Source organism: Acartia tonsa, chromosome 2 (assembly GCF_053477335.1).
Source record: "Acartia tonsa isolate MP-2025a chromosome 2, ASM5347733v1, whole genome shotgun sequence".
NCBI lineage: Eukaryota > Metazoa > Arthropoda > Copepoda > Calanoida > Acartiidae > Acartia > Acartia tonsa.
The window spans coordinates 5,382,847-5,399,134 of record NC_137261.1 but is presented as its reverse complement, the minus strand read 5'-3'; the positions used below and the strand labels follow the sequence as shown (position 1 = coordinate 5,399,134).

General features: G+C 30.2%; 3 protein-coding genes across 41 annotated transcripts in view; 1 reads left to right on the top strand and 2 right to left on the bottom strand.

The window, feature by feature from the left end:
- Positions 1–11,805, top strand: part of LOC145334703 (3'-5' ssDNA/RNA exonuclease TatD) — a 41,214-nt gene extending 29,409 nt beyond the window's left edge. Inside the window, exons 9-12 of the mRNA XM_080180281.1 lie at positions 6,813–6,891; positions 8,787–8,868; positions 10,208–10,282; positions 10,614–11,805. Of these exons, the coding sequence (XP_080036407.1) occupies positions 6,813–6,891; positions 8,787–8,868; positions 10,208–10,282; positions 10,614–10,634 (257 nt within the window). The 3' untranslated portion in view covers positions 10,635–11,805. The remainder of the gene's footprint in view (positions 1–6,812; positions 6,892–8,786; positions 8,869–10,207; positions 10,283–10,613) is intronic.
- SsRbeta (signal sequence receptor beta) overlaps positions 1–14,131 on the bottom strand; it is a 417,378-nt gene extending 403,247 nt beyond the window's left edge. Inside the window, exon 1 of one of the 2 annotated variants that reach the window (XM_080180488.1) lies at positions 14,085–14,131. The gene's annotated coding sequence lies outside the window, so the exon portion shown is untranslated. The remainder of the gene's footprint in view (positions 1–14,084) is intronic. The other variant, XM_080180496.1, reaches the window with a different exon arrangement.
- A 171-nt stretch (positions 14,132–14,302) lies between these two features.
- The window catches only part of LOC145334709 (tropomyosin Mac r 1.0101), a 55,691-nt gene continuing 53,705 nt past the window's right edge, over positions 14,303–16,288 (bottom strand). For 19 of the 38 annotated variants that reach the window (XM_080180381.1, XM_080180393.1, XM_080180355.1 and 16 more), the window contains one exon: positions 14,303–15,353. In XM_080180381.1, the coding sequence (XP_080036507.1) occupies positions 15,271–15,353 (83 nt within the window). In that variant the 3' untranslated portion in view covers positions 14,303–15,270. Of the gene's footprint in view, positions 15,354–15,518; positions 16,259–16,288 lie in introns of all 38 variants that reach the window. The other 19 variants (XR_013884935.1, XR_013884916.1, XR_013884961.1 and 16 more) reach the window with 3 other exon arrangements.

The following is a 16,288-nucleotide window of genomic DNA, read 5'->3' as shown; positions in this document are numbered from 1 at the left end:
GGAAGCATATGAGTAAAAAGGCATTAAGGTCCTTTTTTTTACAGATGTTGTAAAGATCATCTTTATCAAAGTATATTTATTTTTCAATATTGCAATAAAAAAATTCTTTAGCCTTTAAAATTAATATTTATTAGTTTTATTTAGCTATTTTATAACTAGTTTTTACAAACTTTGTATGATATTTTTCAATTTGTTTTTTCTATTTCTCAACTCTTTTTGTATTCCCTTTTTATGAATAAATATGTTTTTGTCTTTTTCTAGTGTGCAACTTACGGACATAATTATCCTTTCACATAAATGTTTGCTTTTTCCAAGGAGCTTTTATTCGTTGTAACATAAAAATACCTTTACCCCTTGCTGTGCTCTTAAATGCAAAAGTTAAAATGCACCTTGATGTACCTTTTTAGGTGCGCATTCACATCCGCATATTATCACACCTGCATTTATAGTGTTTCATATTCGCAAAAATATAATTGTGAATTCTTATACTAAAGTAACAGGATGTTTGTCTGTGTGTTTGTACCGAAGGATCTCGCTAACCCCTGAACCGATCGGGTTCTCCTTAACAGGGTAGCTTCTCATAGGTCCCGGGAAGGTTTATAACTATTTTAGGGGAGGGTACCACCACGCTCCCAAGAGAAATCACAATAAATCGAAATTTTTATTTAAGTATAGAGACTCCTGCGTAACATTGCAGGGTATCGTAGTGACTTGAAAGCAAATAGCTAGGTATCGTAGAGACTTAAACAAAAAAACTCAAACATTTAAAGTGCCACTAGAGGCCTCTAGGGGGCGTAGCCGCTAGTGAATATATATGGCAGTGATCTATTGGGTATGGGTAGTTTTGGAAAGCTCTTTATAGTGCCTATAATAATGACGAATTATTTCATATTAGAATAATGACGTCATATTTAAGGGGACTATAAAGATCCTCTAGTTTTGGTTTTATAAAAAATAAGCATCTGGTGATTTAATAATTTACAAGTGAGGATGTGAATTTACACCATCTTTATAAATTGTATTTATCTTCATACTATTTGCAATGTTTATAAAATATTGTATAGCACCTCAGGGAGTAAGGGAGGGGACAATGGGCAATTAATTCAATATAAGAGTTATCAAAGAAAGGGCATGAAATCCAGTTTAATCCAATAAATTTGTAGAAAATTATAAAGGGATTGTTAATTGAATAATAGATTTCCATAGCGTCATGTAAAGTGAAATCACAACTTGTTTTTGATGAAATATATTGAGGTTTTTTGGTGTGATTTTTATATTTAAAGATTATTGGACCCGGCCAGCTGCTAGCAAGAATATGACTGCCCCTTTTTATTCTGTTTATTTTCCTTGCCCCCACGTCCCTTCTCTCTTCTCCCCGTCTGCTACATTCCAAACTAACACAACGAGTGTTTATTTCCCTTCCCCCCACTTCCCTTATCCCTTCTCCCCGTCTGCAATATTCAAAACATACATAACGAGTAGCGGCATTCTATGCGCAAGTCCCCAAACTCAGTCAGAAACTGCTAAATTCTTGCACATTCCCTTTAAGCCAGTCCCCAAAGTCTGAGACTCCTAAAAATTGAATATTCGATCCATTGTCCCCTCCCTTACTCCCTGATAGCACCTAGTGATAGGTTTCAAGATATATCCTGCTTAATTTTCATTAGTTCCGTAAAGTATTTTTTTAATTAATAGGTTAGTTAGGTTTTTTTTTGGTAAGGAAAGGTTAGAAAAGCCCCACATTTTCAAAAAGTAAGTTCAATTATAATAAAACCAAAGAAGGTGTATCAACTTTTTTTTTTATAGCTAGCCGGTTCTTTTAGTAAGTAGTAGATGTAAAATTTTTCATAGAATTCAGATATGCAATCGGTTTTTTTGTAGACCTCTTATTTTTTAAGTAATTTAAGTTTTAAAAAAAAAAATTAAGTCGATTTTAAGGTACTAAAATGCAACAAAAAAAGAAAGAAAATGGCCATTATGAACAAAAATAGTAAGATCTTTAATTTGACACCTTACTTTTTCAATTCTGTCAGGTAATTATTGAAAAAATCGATTTTTTTTAACCCACGAGAATAAAAACTCTGAACTTAATTTTATCATTTCACAGGTAAAAAAAATATGGGTTCATATATACCTTTAGAATCAGAAAAATATTATGAATCCATTGTAAGCAAAATTAAAAAAAAAAGTTTACAATATAGTATATAAACTACAATAAAAGGAATTATATGAAAATATCATATTATATTGTACAGGCAACGTCTTAATTCTTGAATTGAGTTATAAAAATGGGAAGGGGGTAAAGAGGGGGTAAAAGGGGGTAAAAAAGGGAAGACGATAGTGTTGCCTGAACAAAAAATATAATTGGCCATTTGTATATTTTTTTATTTTTTTACTTTTTTTCAATTTTGCTTACAATGGATTCGTAATATTTTTCTGACTCTAAAGGTATATATGAACCCATGATTTTATGTCTGTTTGAGAAAATATTTAGGTCTAAAGTTTTTATTAAACCGAGGTTAAAAAAATAGATTTTTTCAATAATTACTCAACAGAATTTTAAAAGTAAGGTGTCAAATTAAAGATCTTACTATTTTTGTTCTTACTGGCCATTTTCTTCTTTTCTTTTGTTGCGTTTTAGTACCTTAAAACCGACTTAATTATCTTTTTAAAAAACTTAAATTACTTAAAAAATAAGAGGTCTACATAAAAACCGATTGCATATCTGAATTCTATGAAAAATTTTACATCTACTACTTACTAAAAGAACCGGCTAGCTATAAAAAAAAAAGTTGATACACCTTCTTTTATAGTTACATAAAAATATGCAGAAAAAACACCAACTTTTTTCATAATGACTTAATTGCAAGGGACATGAAAATTATGATTTGTAATTATAATGGTTTCCTCACAATTACGAAGTAGAAAAGTTTACCCAAGAAGGAAGAGGATAATGTAGGGATGCCTTATCTTCAAAGCTTTCTTCATCATAATTTGTTTTAACAGCTACCAAAAGCAGAATTAGTTTAATTTAAGTAAAACTTATTGTCCAGTTTCCTATCCCTGTGAACGTGGATACCAATTATTTTTCATAAAACAAGTTTTGATTGTTAAAATGTTATAGTATTTTCGTGTGTTCTTTATGGTGTAGGAAACGGCTAAAATATAATAAGGGAAGCTTGATATAATCCCATTAACAGGTTTTAATATATTTTTTCGGGATTTTAAAGGGGGTAAAGCAATCAAACATTTCAAATTTGTAAAGTAGTTTAGAAAGTAAAACACCTTTCTATGAATAGTCTGAAAATGCATAAAAATAAATATTTCTTGTTATTTTGAAGTGATTTTTGTAACCTTTTCATCCAACTTGTTCAACTAAACTATAAATTTTTAATCAAGTAAAATGTTCTAACAATTTCTTTGAAGTTTGGAATATCTTACTGGTCCTTCTTTTTGCTTGTATCTATTGTATTTTTCCTGGGGTATTTTTTTCTGTTTCTTTGTAAGGGAGGAGTTACCCATCCCAGACAGTGTTCCAGGTCCTTGAAGAATATTTTCTGTAATTTAGAACTATATATCTCCAGCGGTTAGTGAGATCTTAAGTTGCAAACAAAAACACACACACAAATCCTACTCTTTTACGTAAGGATTATTTTATTTAAATTGCCAAAAACTGCCAAGACCGGAATAAAAACAATGGTCAAACTTTTGCATGTAGGGAGGGGGGGGGGGGGGGGTTGTTGCAACTGAAAAGGATATTTAGACTTAGGTTACTTTTCTCTTATTGAGTATGATGTAATAATTTGTAAAGTGAGTGTAAATATTTAAACATTAGCACCAGCCAACTTTAAATCTTTACATATATTTTGTTTATAGTTTTAAGTCTTTTTCTAATATCTCACCAACGTGTTATTAATTTTATCAAAGTTTTATTTTTCTGTCTGTCAGTCTGTAAGTCTGTGGGAAGTGTTGCTTATTTAATAGCTCTATGAATTTTTGTATCACAAATAAGGAGTATCTACTCTAAAGTCTTTCTAGCATTGTTAAAATTGCCTTTGCCTATTTTCTTTTGGAAATTGTCAACCTTGTTAAAAGAGAGAAAATCTTATCAAATTTCTAAAGATCAAATTGAAAATTGAGAAGAAGAAAAGTGTAGAAAATGACGCCAATCATTATAATTAAATAAATTATTAGAAGAAAAAACTAATTTTGGAACTTGTCAATATATAACAAAATGAAGAAAACACCCACGTCATTGGACAAAATTAACCTTTTTTTACATTTAATTTCTAAATACAAATTAAATAAACTTTAGAATTTAAATGGACAAACAAGAAAATTATCAGCATTGAAAAGTTTAGAATATTTTTTTTTGTATGTAAAGATGAATAGTAAATTGTTATACAGAGAAAAACACCGACCAAGCAAACAAACTTTCTTGGATCTTTAACATGCAATATCAACAAACCACTACAAATTTTAGTTTCTATAAATGGCTCAATTATTATTGATGTTTACCAGAGCTGGATCTTTAAATCATTTTGATGGTGCGCCATATCGAGGCGATCCAACTTTCCACCAATGAGAGCACAGCATTGTGTGAAATGCCGCGCTGTGAATGGATGAAATTTGGCGCAAACCGATCTCGCGCAACATCAAAATAATTTAAAGATCCAGCTCAGTTATCATCTCGCATGTAGTTCAAAACCAGGTGTAAGGTATAACCAACAAGTGGAATAAATCTAAAATAATATTTGGGGGGCAAATGGAGAGGTCGTCAATTTTACGATGTGTTGCCCCCCAACGACAGCTGAAGAACACGTATAGATTCCTTGATTCCCCCCCGAAACAGACAATTGGTTGTTTAGACCTACCTACCTATCTTAGCGTAGGAGTTTAGCTTCGTTACTTAAAATATGGAAAATTTAATATTAGATATTTTTATTAAATAATTTTCATGTTTGTATGCTTTGGATATTTCCAATTTTGTTATTAACAGTTATATTTTGAATGTTATTTTATATTGAGATTCTCTATGTAAATATATTAGTTATTTTGTTTGAGGATAAAGAATTTTGAGCAAGAAAATAATTTAGATTTTTTAAATGTGCGAACTGGACTGCCTATATTAATAGACGCATTCTTCCTTCGTTTCCATTCAGCCTAGGAATCGTCGTTTATAAATCGAAACCAGGAGAATAATTCTATCTTATTTTTTCTGACCTGATAGCTGTATTATGGCTGACAGTGAGTAGTAAGGCTTTGCTTTAAAATAATTATTGTGATATACTAGATTATGAAATGTTTATCCATTGTTATTATTTCCAAATAAAATGAAATGCTTCCTCGTGGTAGAGCCAACTACTAATCCAATTTTTCTCACGTTATCCCGTTTAGATTACACAATTTCAGTCCTTTTAAAGAGCGCAGCTACTCAATAACCATAGTATAAACTTAAGAGCTAGTAAACTAATTATCATCCTATTGTAAGCTTTTCTTAAGTCTGTAGGGAAGGATCTCGTTAACCACTGAACCGATATGTTTCGCCTTTAAAGGGTAGCTTCTCATAGGGCCCGGGAAGGTTTATAACTATTTTAATGGGTTTACCTCCCCCCCCCCAAAAAAAAAAAAAATATAGGATGTGTTTTTCCTTTTTCTTTATTCACTTGCACTAATGGGGGGGGGGGTCAAATTCAATTCACCACGACCCAAGGTGCGTAGTCGCTAGTAAATAATATATTTTAGATTAACTATTTATTTATCCTAACAATAAAATAATAATAATTATATATTTTAGATAAACTATTAGTTGAGACAGATGCCCCCCTTTATGTATCCTAACACAGAGCTAAACTAATAATAATTATATATTTTAGATAAACTATTAGTTGAGACAGATGCCCCCTTTATGTATCCTAACACAGAGCTAAACTAATAATAATTATATATTTTAGATAAACTATTAGTTGAGACAGATGCCCCCTTCATGTATCCTAACACAGAGCTAAACTAATAATAATTATATATTTTAGATAAACTATTAGTTGAGACAGATGCCCCCTTCATGTATCCTAACACAGAGCTAAACTAATAATAATTATATATTTTAGATAAACTATTAGTTGAGACAGATGCCCCCTTTATGTATCCTAACACAGAGCTAAACTAATAATAATTATATATTTTAGATAAACTATTAGTTGAGACAGATGCCCCCTTTATGTATCCTAACACAGAGCTAAACTAATAATAATTATATATTTTAGATAAACTATTAGTTGAGACAGCTGCTTCCTTTATGTATCCTAACACAGAGCTAAACTAATAATAATTATATATTTTAGATAAACTATTAGTTGAGACAGATGCTGCCTATATGTATCCTAACACAGAGCTAAACTAATAGTAATTATATATTTTAGATAAACTATTAGTTGAGACAGATGCTTCCTTTATGTATCCTAACACAGAGCTAAACTAATAATAATTATATATTTTAGATAAACTATTAGTTGAGACAGCTGCTGCCTTTATGTGTCCTAACACAGAGCTAAACTAATAATAATTATATATTTTAGATAAACTATTAGTTGAGACAGATGCCCCCTTTATGTATCCTAACACAGAGCTAAACTAATAATAATTATATATTTTAGATTAACTATTAGTTGAGACAGATGCCCCCTTTATGTATCCTAACACAGAGCTAAACTAATAATAATTATATATTTTAGATAAACTATTAGTTGAGACAGATGCCCCCTTTATGTATCCTAACACAGAGCTAAACTAATAATAATTATATATTTTAGATAAACTATTAGTTGAGACAGATGCCCCCTTTATGTATCCTAACACAAGAGCTAGCAAGTTACCACAACACATCAAGGAAATTTTTTCATAATTATTTAACATTATGCTTAATTATTATTCATAGAAAGGTTAATCATCATTAAGCCTAAGCCCCAAAATGTTGTTAAAAGGCGTAAGATGTTTTTCATAAACATTAAATCACAGCCATTAGAACTAATTTCTTTAGGCTAAAAGATTTGCGAGGGTTGCTGTTTTTTTCTATGGTCAATTTTCTTGGGAGGATGGAGGTTCTGTTTCTCAAAATAGTAAAACTCCTTCACGGGACTTATAAACAGCTTCACTGTAGAGAAAATTTTTAGATAAGCTGTTTGCGAGACTTTTTGGTACAAATACACAGACTGACATACATCCTGATACTTTAATTAAAATTATACAAATGAAACTTCATTCTTCAATATAGAGTCAATTTTTGTCTTAATGTTTATGGGGAAACTTTATTTGAAAGAATTTACTTTACTAAAGTCTAAAGTACACAAGCAATGCCCAATCTTTACTCCTTTGTCAAATTTCTTAACTAATGGGGAATGGATATATCATTAATTGAATATTACACCAGATTTTAATGTTCTCTAATAAAGTAAACTCGCAGCGAACTAAAATAAAGATATCCACTCCTTTTATCGTATCCCCTTTCCTCATAGTGGATGGACGAACTGATGAATCAATGAGTTCCATGTTAGCAACCTAAATGGACGACAATTTTCACCCTGTCATAATATCCCCGTATCGTATGGGGTTAATTCGTGGATATAGTCTTGACCTTCTGAATTTGCACTTGAAATTGACCAATGATTTTATGGCTGAAATTAGTTTTTGAATAAATAAGGATTTGCGGATATTCGATCCAATTGTTAGCCTAATTTTTTTATGCATATTTAAAAACATTTTTTACATAATTATTTTATCTATACTAGAGACTCTTTATAGATTAAACTTATCCAATAACAAGGACGTTTAATAAATCCAATGGCGTAGCATTTAGAAGTGTAATATATATGTGTTACAAAGTTACAAAATACAAGCAATTACATTTTTAGGGTTGCTACGCGTTTTTATCATCGGATGGAGGTTTTTCTAGTATAGTGTAGGAGTTTAAATATTAAATAAATTCTCCGTAGTTTATAAATATAAATATCTATATTGAAGCTCCTATGTTAATCTTTCTGTCAGTTAAAAAGTTTTGCAAGAAAGAATTTCCTCTCAATTTATGTTAAAATGTATTTGAACAAATAAATGAAAATCCTCTTTTTCAAACCTAACAGCATTGGTACTTTTTAAAGTAATTGAATTGTAATAGTTTCTTGGTGTTTTGACCTAAGTAGTCATGGGATAGTTTGACACACTTTTGTATAGCCGCCAGGACCAGCTCAAGGTCCACGTTGAAGCATATTGCTACTATAAAGATTTAAGAGCTCCCCATTATTACCTCAACCTCACCAAGTGTGTCAGGTTTTATAAATCACACCACATTTCTTCTCACATAGAAGCTTGGTACAGGGGCCGGCTATATTTATATTTGATGCGTGACTATATTAAATATCCAAACTACTCAAGTAATCATTCTTGTTCGTTGTGTAAATATTTGATCAAAGTAGATATTTTAATATTTATACTTTTTTTCATAATCAAATTTTTCAAAGAAATTATTTTTAAAAAGATATAAAAGAAACAAGATAATTTTATAGAAACAAAAAATAACAAGCTGAATACGTTTAGGTTGGCGTTGGCAAGAAATCAATTAAGTTAATTATGGGGAGTTGGGTGGTTAGGTAATTTGCAAGGGCGATGCGAACTGCCCCCGCCTCCCCCCCCCCCCCCTCGTAACACTCGTAGCTAAGCTAAGCTACAGCTAGAAAAACGGCTACGAAATTTCATTTTGAACTAAAATTATGAAAAATTAATTGATTAAAGGATTGTTTAACTGAAAGATCTGTGACATTTTTGCAGAGGTACTGCACCTTCCAGAGAAATGAGCCTTGCTCCTTGCCTGTTACGGTTAGTATTTTTTTCACTCCAGTAGTCCTATCCCTCAATTGGGGTTTATCAGAGGAGAGAGAGAGAGAGAGAGAGAGAGAGAGAGAGAGAGAGAGAGAGAGAGAGAGAGAGAGAGAGAGAGAGAGAGAGAGAGAGAGAGAGAGAGAGAGAGATGAGAGGATGAGGATGTACATAAATTTATCGGCCTTTAAAATTTGAACAGCTTTGATAGATACTTTCTTATTGAACATAATTGTCCTAAGTTATATAAACGTTATTTACTAAGTATATTTGCGATTACTTTTATTTAATGAAATCTTCCAATTTTTAACATGTACAAAACGGCCTGCTTAATTGCTTCAAGATCCATGTCAGATCTATATAGGAAATAAATGTCTATAAACAAGCTCAAGTTTTCCAAGGAATATATGATTAAAACTCATAGTGCTTCAATAATCTATAATAAACTCTCATTGCCCAGAACAATAAGACCCATTATTTTACTTTTTTAAAAATAAATTCATTTTTTTCATTTCATGTTGCTATTTACCTTATATTGATGTATTTAATTTCTAATCATAAAAAAGAAAATTTAAATTTATAATATGATAAATTTAAGAAAACTATGTTTTAAAAGAATTCGATTGTGGCGACATTTTGTGTGTTCAAATATTAAACTAAAATTGTAATCATCATCATTAACCCTTTGGTGATGGTAATGTAAAGAAAAAAATATAATTTTAAAAAATCTTTTAAAAATCATTTAAATTATTAGATATTTACTTTCTTTTAAATAGTAATGCCGGGTGAGGAAAATAGATTTATTGAGAAATAGATATGCATATAGAAAACTAGCCAATAGGGAGATAATTATATCGAGCCAACTCTAGTTTATTTAATACCTAACATTACAACAACTTATATACAATATAAAATTTAAAAATTATATAATTTAACTTACAAGAATTGCAGAATGAAATTTTATTTTAATATTTTAATCCTATTTCTGTTCTTTTCATATTTTACCAACATATTATCAAGTATATAAAAAAAATTCCTGTTATTTATACAGTTAATATAGGTTATAATAAAGTCATTCGCAAGTTTACAAAATGTACAAGAAAAATTATTGGGAAGTAAATAAGAACAAAAAAAAGTATGCTTATTGCTTTTATCAATGTAAAGAATTCTCTGTCGACTTATAAAAGTGGCCACAAGTAGTCTATAAGATCTAAATTGTCTAATACTTTAAGCTTATTACTAGAATCTTATAATTTCCTTTCAACGACATTCTTGCAATACAACAGATATATGTTTAGTTTATAATATAATAACAGCAATAGAAAGTTGTTTTGTCTAGATTGAGATGATTGCTGCTTACATGAATAAGACTCCGGAAGAGGTCGCTCTTGCAACAACTTTCAACGCCTTAAAGGTAAAAATGACACTATTCTAATAATGACTAAGAACATATATTTACTTATGCTGATAATGTTATATGTACACAACTCAGACGGGGTATTATAAGTTCGTCTTATTTTTTGGTAGATTTTCAATTTAAATTACGAGGATTTTTTGTCGTCTGTGTTTTTACTATTATCAGTGGCGTGTACATCGTTTCAAGCTTCGCTTTTGTGGATGTTGTCATCTTTAGTTATATAATAGTATATTCTAGACAGTCTAACTTGAATATCATCATGGAAGTTAATTAAAATTCAGATGAAACCCTGTAAAGTCTAAGTTAATTAATGAATATCTTAATTTAGGTGTTTGGTCTGTCTTCCTGAGAATAACCGACAACATAATATAAACCAAAAAGAAAAACAAAAGTTCATGCTGAAAAATCAACAAACAAAATTATATAAATATCGCACTTTTATATAAATAGCTAGAGAGTTATTTTGACTGTTAAACAGTCATACTGAATCTATATATAAAATAGTGATTTTGATCATAAGTTTCTCATTTATTTTGATTAGAAAAACTCTAATTTATATTTCTTTGGCTTTTAAGTTAATGGCTTATTACAAGTAATTTCTTGAAAATGGGGTTAAGCACCTGGCTAGTTTCATAATAGGGACGAGGAAGGGATGAGGCGATTGGCTTTCAAATTTAAACTAAAGCCTGCAGAGTTTCCGAGCAAAAATCCATCATTAACGTTATAAAAACTGGATTATTAGGGAAAATGTCTTAAATGATTTTAATCTAATATTTTTGGAGACCCCTTTCCCTCCTGTTTCCATTACGGAATAATTTTCTTATTAGGTTTTATCATCTAAAGATGTAGATTGTAGAATATTGATATTTAAAAAAGATGCTAGTCTATTTAAAAAGTAACAATAAATTGTATGTTGTATAGTCTAAATGAAAAGCTATTTTTTCTCTCTCAATATTATCTTCCAATGTTCCTATAAACAATTTGTAAAATTTAAAAGGATTGCATAATATTTATGTTTTCATTGTAATATGATTTTTTACAAATATTTCACAATAGTTCTTGTAATATTTACATCACTTTTATTTATATTTTAGCTTAAGATTATGAAAAAAAAACTATAGCTGACTTTATTTAAAAGATCAAAGAAGTGTTGATTGGCTGATAATTGGATTAAGACGATCTGTATTTTGTCTGAGGTTTTTGATGCTAATTATAACAGTGGTTGCTATTCTCATAAATAAAGGAGCTGCTAAGCCCTAGTAGTTTTCTAAATCAAATTAAAAGAAATACCGATTGATATTAATTATTCTAGGTGATTTTTAGACCTTTCTTCATAAAATTTGCTTGTTAATGACAAAGTTATAATTTTATATGATTTTGCTACACAATGTTGAGATTTGATTGATTTTTATAAAAATAAGAATGTAAATATATATCATGACAGCTTATTTTATCTTATGTAAAATCTAAATATTTCTAATATATATGATATAAGTTGAAATACATACTGAATTTAAAAATTGTATATTATTCTATATGTAAAAAATGTATATGTCGTCTTTATCCTTTTTTTAGAACACTGAGTGTATATTCTTCACAACCAGGATTTTGTTAAAGGTTTGCACCTTTAGGAGAAGAAAAAATTTTTATGAAGGAATATGTTTAAACCCTTTTTCCACATGCCTTTGTTTATAAGTCTTGAACAATGTAAATTTGTAGTTTGTAGGTAATGGGTTGATTTACGTGAAGTTAGCCTTACATAGTAACTTCTAATCAAGCCGAAAAATTATAGGATTTGTCCCATTATCTGATTGCCGTGGTATATTGGTATTTTCAGGGATAGGTCAATGGGCAATTAATTAAAATTAAGAGTTTTCGCTGAAAGACTATGAAAACCAGATGTATACAGAGAATTTGAAGAAAATAGTAAAGGTAATTCAGAAATAAGAAAAAATTCTCAGAATTTTTCTTTAAGATTGAAAATAATTGTTAGAACCAGCCAAAACAATTTGGTTCAATTTTTTTTCCTGCTGCAAATTGTGCTAATTATTTTTACTGATTTTTGTTCGCTTAGATCATAACAAATTCATCGGCAATTGTGCACTAGCCCCCAAAGTCAGTCAGAACTTGCTAAATCCTATACTCAAACACTTTACATGATTTGATACATTGTCCCATCCCTAAATCCCTGGGGTATTTTAGCTAACTTAATTGCAATAAAAAAAAAAACAATTTTCCTCATAAACATGCATAGTATTATAGTCATAAAAAAAACTTTCTCTTCGAACAAAAGAGTGTTGTGAAGTGCTGAGCTATTAATTTCAAATAATATAATTGTTTGATATATTTGATTTTGTTTCATGCGGAATACGACATATTAAATCAGAAATTGTTTATTTTTTATTTCTCCTTTTTGTTTCAAAAGCTTAGAATTCAACCTGTCGTTCCAATTTGAGCGTAGCTACTTTAAAAATAACTTTGTCTGTGAGTCCGTCAAGTTTAGAATTAAATTGAACTTACTCATCTGCTATTTAATCGCCCCATTACCCCCCCCCCCCCTTGGACGTCTATGCACGTAATGACAAAAATTAGTAATATCCAAAGGGGATTTTTTTTCTCAGCGTAATGTTTAGATGGAAAATTTCGTTAAGAATCTGCTAATATATCACTTACTAATTTACTTTTTTTTATTTGTTCATCATTTCCTATGAGCTTCGCTACTGAAGAATATTTTCACCCCTGTTACCAGTGTCGTAGGTTTAGATGAAAGAATCACAGCTAATCTAACATTTAGGTATCTAGGTTGACATCGCCGTTTGGTCCGAGGTTTACCTGGGTCCGAGGTAATTGAAGAAAAAAATATTTTAGCAAAATCTTACATAAAAATTGCAATATGGAGCTGAATATGCTAATTAAATAACTCCCTTAGAGCGAAATATTTGTGATTTCATGATCTATTTGTTTGGCATCTCTTTTAAATTATTGTTTACTTTAGTTACAATAGAATACCCAAAGAAAATGTCCCAACTTTTGTGATTTAAAAAAAATAGCTAGTCGGTGTTTTTAGTAAGTAGTAGATGTAAAATGATCCATAAAATTTAAATATGCAATCAGTTTTTTGTAGACCTCTTATTTTTGAAGTAATTTAAGTTTAACAAATATTTAAGTTGGATGTAAGCAGGAATAAGGTATAACCAACAGGCAAAATAAATCTAAAATAATATTTGGGGGGCAAATGGAGAGGTCGTCAATTTTACGATGTGTTGCCCCCCAACGACAGCTGAAAAACACGTATAGGTTTCGTGATTTTCTTCCGAATTAATTTCATTATTGGTATGAGCTGGGATGTAAGGTACTAAAACGCAACAAAAAAATATAATTGTGATTATGAACAAAAATAGCAAGATCTTTAAATTGACACTTTTTGAATTCTGTTGAGTAATTATTGAAGAAATCTATTTTGTTGAACCCCATAGAATCAAAACTTTGAACTTTAGGAGCTCTTCGCGGATGGGTTAAAATAAAATCACAAAAGTTAGTACACGTTGCTTGAGGGGTTTAAAATTAAATGCTGAGATGCTAAAGAAACAAAATAGTATTGATACGCTAAGGAATTGTTACAATTTGTAAGCTTTTATGGACCTGTCATTACCATGTCAATCTTAAGGACCAGGTATAAGGTTATCCAACAAGCGAATATTTTACAGTTAGTATGTTTTTCAACCTATTTTTATAAAAATTATTCTAAGACATGAAGATATATTTCGATTTAAGCAATCATTTTCAATTCATTTTGTCTCTTGTAGAAGTGAATCAAGCAATATTAGCATGGTCGTTTTAGCGAAATAGATCTAATATAATATAGGCTGGAAGATAAAAGGTTGTCTTTTCTATAATGTGTTGCCCCCAAAATCACAAAACCTTAACGTGTATATTTTTGAGTTAAATAATAAATATGTTGGTTACAGCTGCCTATGGACTACTATCGTGTCTAGTATAAATAAAATAAAAATATTGTTAATGTATTATAATTATATTTCATATAATACTACATAATTTAATTTCTTTTATTTCATCAACATTTCAAACTTATAAGGGGATTCATACTCTGTGCAGACAATATGTATACGCATTTTTTGCTTCACATTACACTCTCGCTCCAGCCTGCTCGAGGTTGCCAGTAAAACAGACACCCAAAACAAAAAGGCGCCAAAATGTAATAATTCAAAATGGCAGATTTTTATGGGAGTCTGTATTGCTAGGAGCCTCGCCAGGGGGATAAATATATATATATCCAATAAATAAGCAGCAATAGATAAGATACGAACGTACAACTGGTGTATAGTAATAGTACAAAGGAATGCCATGTGTATTAAAGATTACAAATTAAGGCCTGACATAGGTTTTTTTTGTTGTAGAAAATCTTTGATTTAGATAGAAAATTTTGATCAAAAGTTTGGGAAAACTGACACATGGCTCTCTGGAAGTAATTTAGTTTTTTTTTGTAGGTTAGTTCCATGATCACTGCATGTCAGGACTACAAGTTTCTTTTTTACATTCACAATTTGGTTGCAATGATAAGGGAACATTCAAAGAGACCTGGACTCCAGAAATCCAGATCCTGTTAAGAATCTGTTCCTCTGGAGGTTGCCAGGTAGATGGCCGGCAGCAAAGAAGCTTACAATTTTCAGGTAAAAGAAAACGCAGCACATTCAAATGCGATTATTATAATAAACATGACATTTAGGGATTAAAAATGGTAAAATTTAATTACATAAAAATTTATATATAAATCTATTGGCATACATTAAACATTTAAATTTAATTATTATAAATAATTTAAGATCCGACAAACTTGAAAAGTATGCCATGTCCTTAGAGCTTGGAAAATATGCAAATAAAAAGGCCTTTTTGTTGAAGGGACCTTTTGGTCTGTGAGATACGTACTGCAAAAATTGTAATTTTGTACAAAAAAATTGACTGGCTTAATAGCCAGACATTTCTGCAAAGGTTTGGTCCAGTTCGTCAGAGATGGCCTTAAACTTCTCCTTCTCGTGAACCAGTTCATCTAAAAGTAAAAATATTATTAAAATACAGGTTTACATAAATAATAAATGTTAATTCAAACTACAAACTAAAGAAATAAAAAGAAAAAAAGGGCATGCATTGTTTTTGCTGTTTGAAATGTTTGTGATTCACAATGGGTTTGAATGATCTGTGCATATGGAACTACCTGGTATCAGAGAGAAATCACCCGTAACCACTTTACAAGTTAATCAGTTAATTTTAAAAGAAAATGCTATAGTATTCCAGAACAATAGCTTAACTAAAAATACAATTCAATAACTATATAGCATTAACTTTTTAAAAATAGTTCTTTGTCAAGTCTTTGTATGTATTTGTTTAATAAGCTTTGGTGTTATAAAAGAAGTATTTATTTTAAGAAAATAATATTCCATAATTATTTATCCCCAAAAGTGATTCTCTACTAGAAAATATTTAGACCCCTAAATGCTTTTGAAAGATACAAGGTAGTTGAATCTGTTTTAAAGCAATTTTCTGAAGTGTTAAAGTTGAAGAAAAAAAGTATTGCTTTATAACTGATAGATTTTAAGAGAATTACTTTATTTTTTTTATAAATTGATAGGTGTTAGAAAAACAGTTTCTAAAAAAAAGTAAAAATAAAATAATTCTCATTTGAAATAATGTAGGAAAGTGCGGGAGAGTGTTTTTTTAAATGATGATAAAGTATCTGCAATAAAATATAAAAAATGAAAACTTTTTTTAAGGCAGAAACTTTGTAATTTTAGAGTGCAAGGTATGAATAGTCACCGCAGTCAAAGGAATCATGTGTGAGTGGGGTGGGGGGGTTGTACAGGACAGGGGGTGGTTACATGTTCTGGATGTCCTGGAAGGCGGCCTCCATCTCCTCCTGCATCTTCTTGTTCTTCTCCTTGGACACCAGCAACTCGTCTAAACAGGGCCACACGGACACGCAAGTTA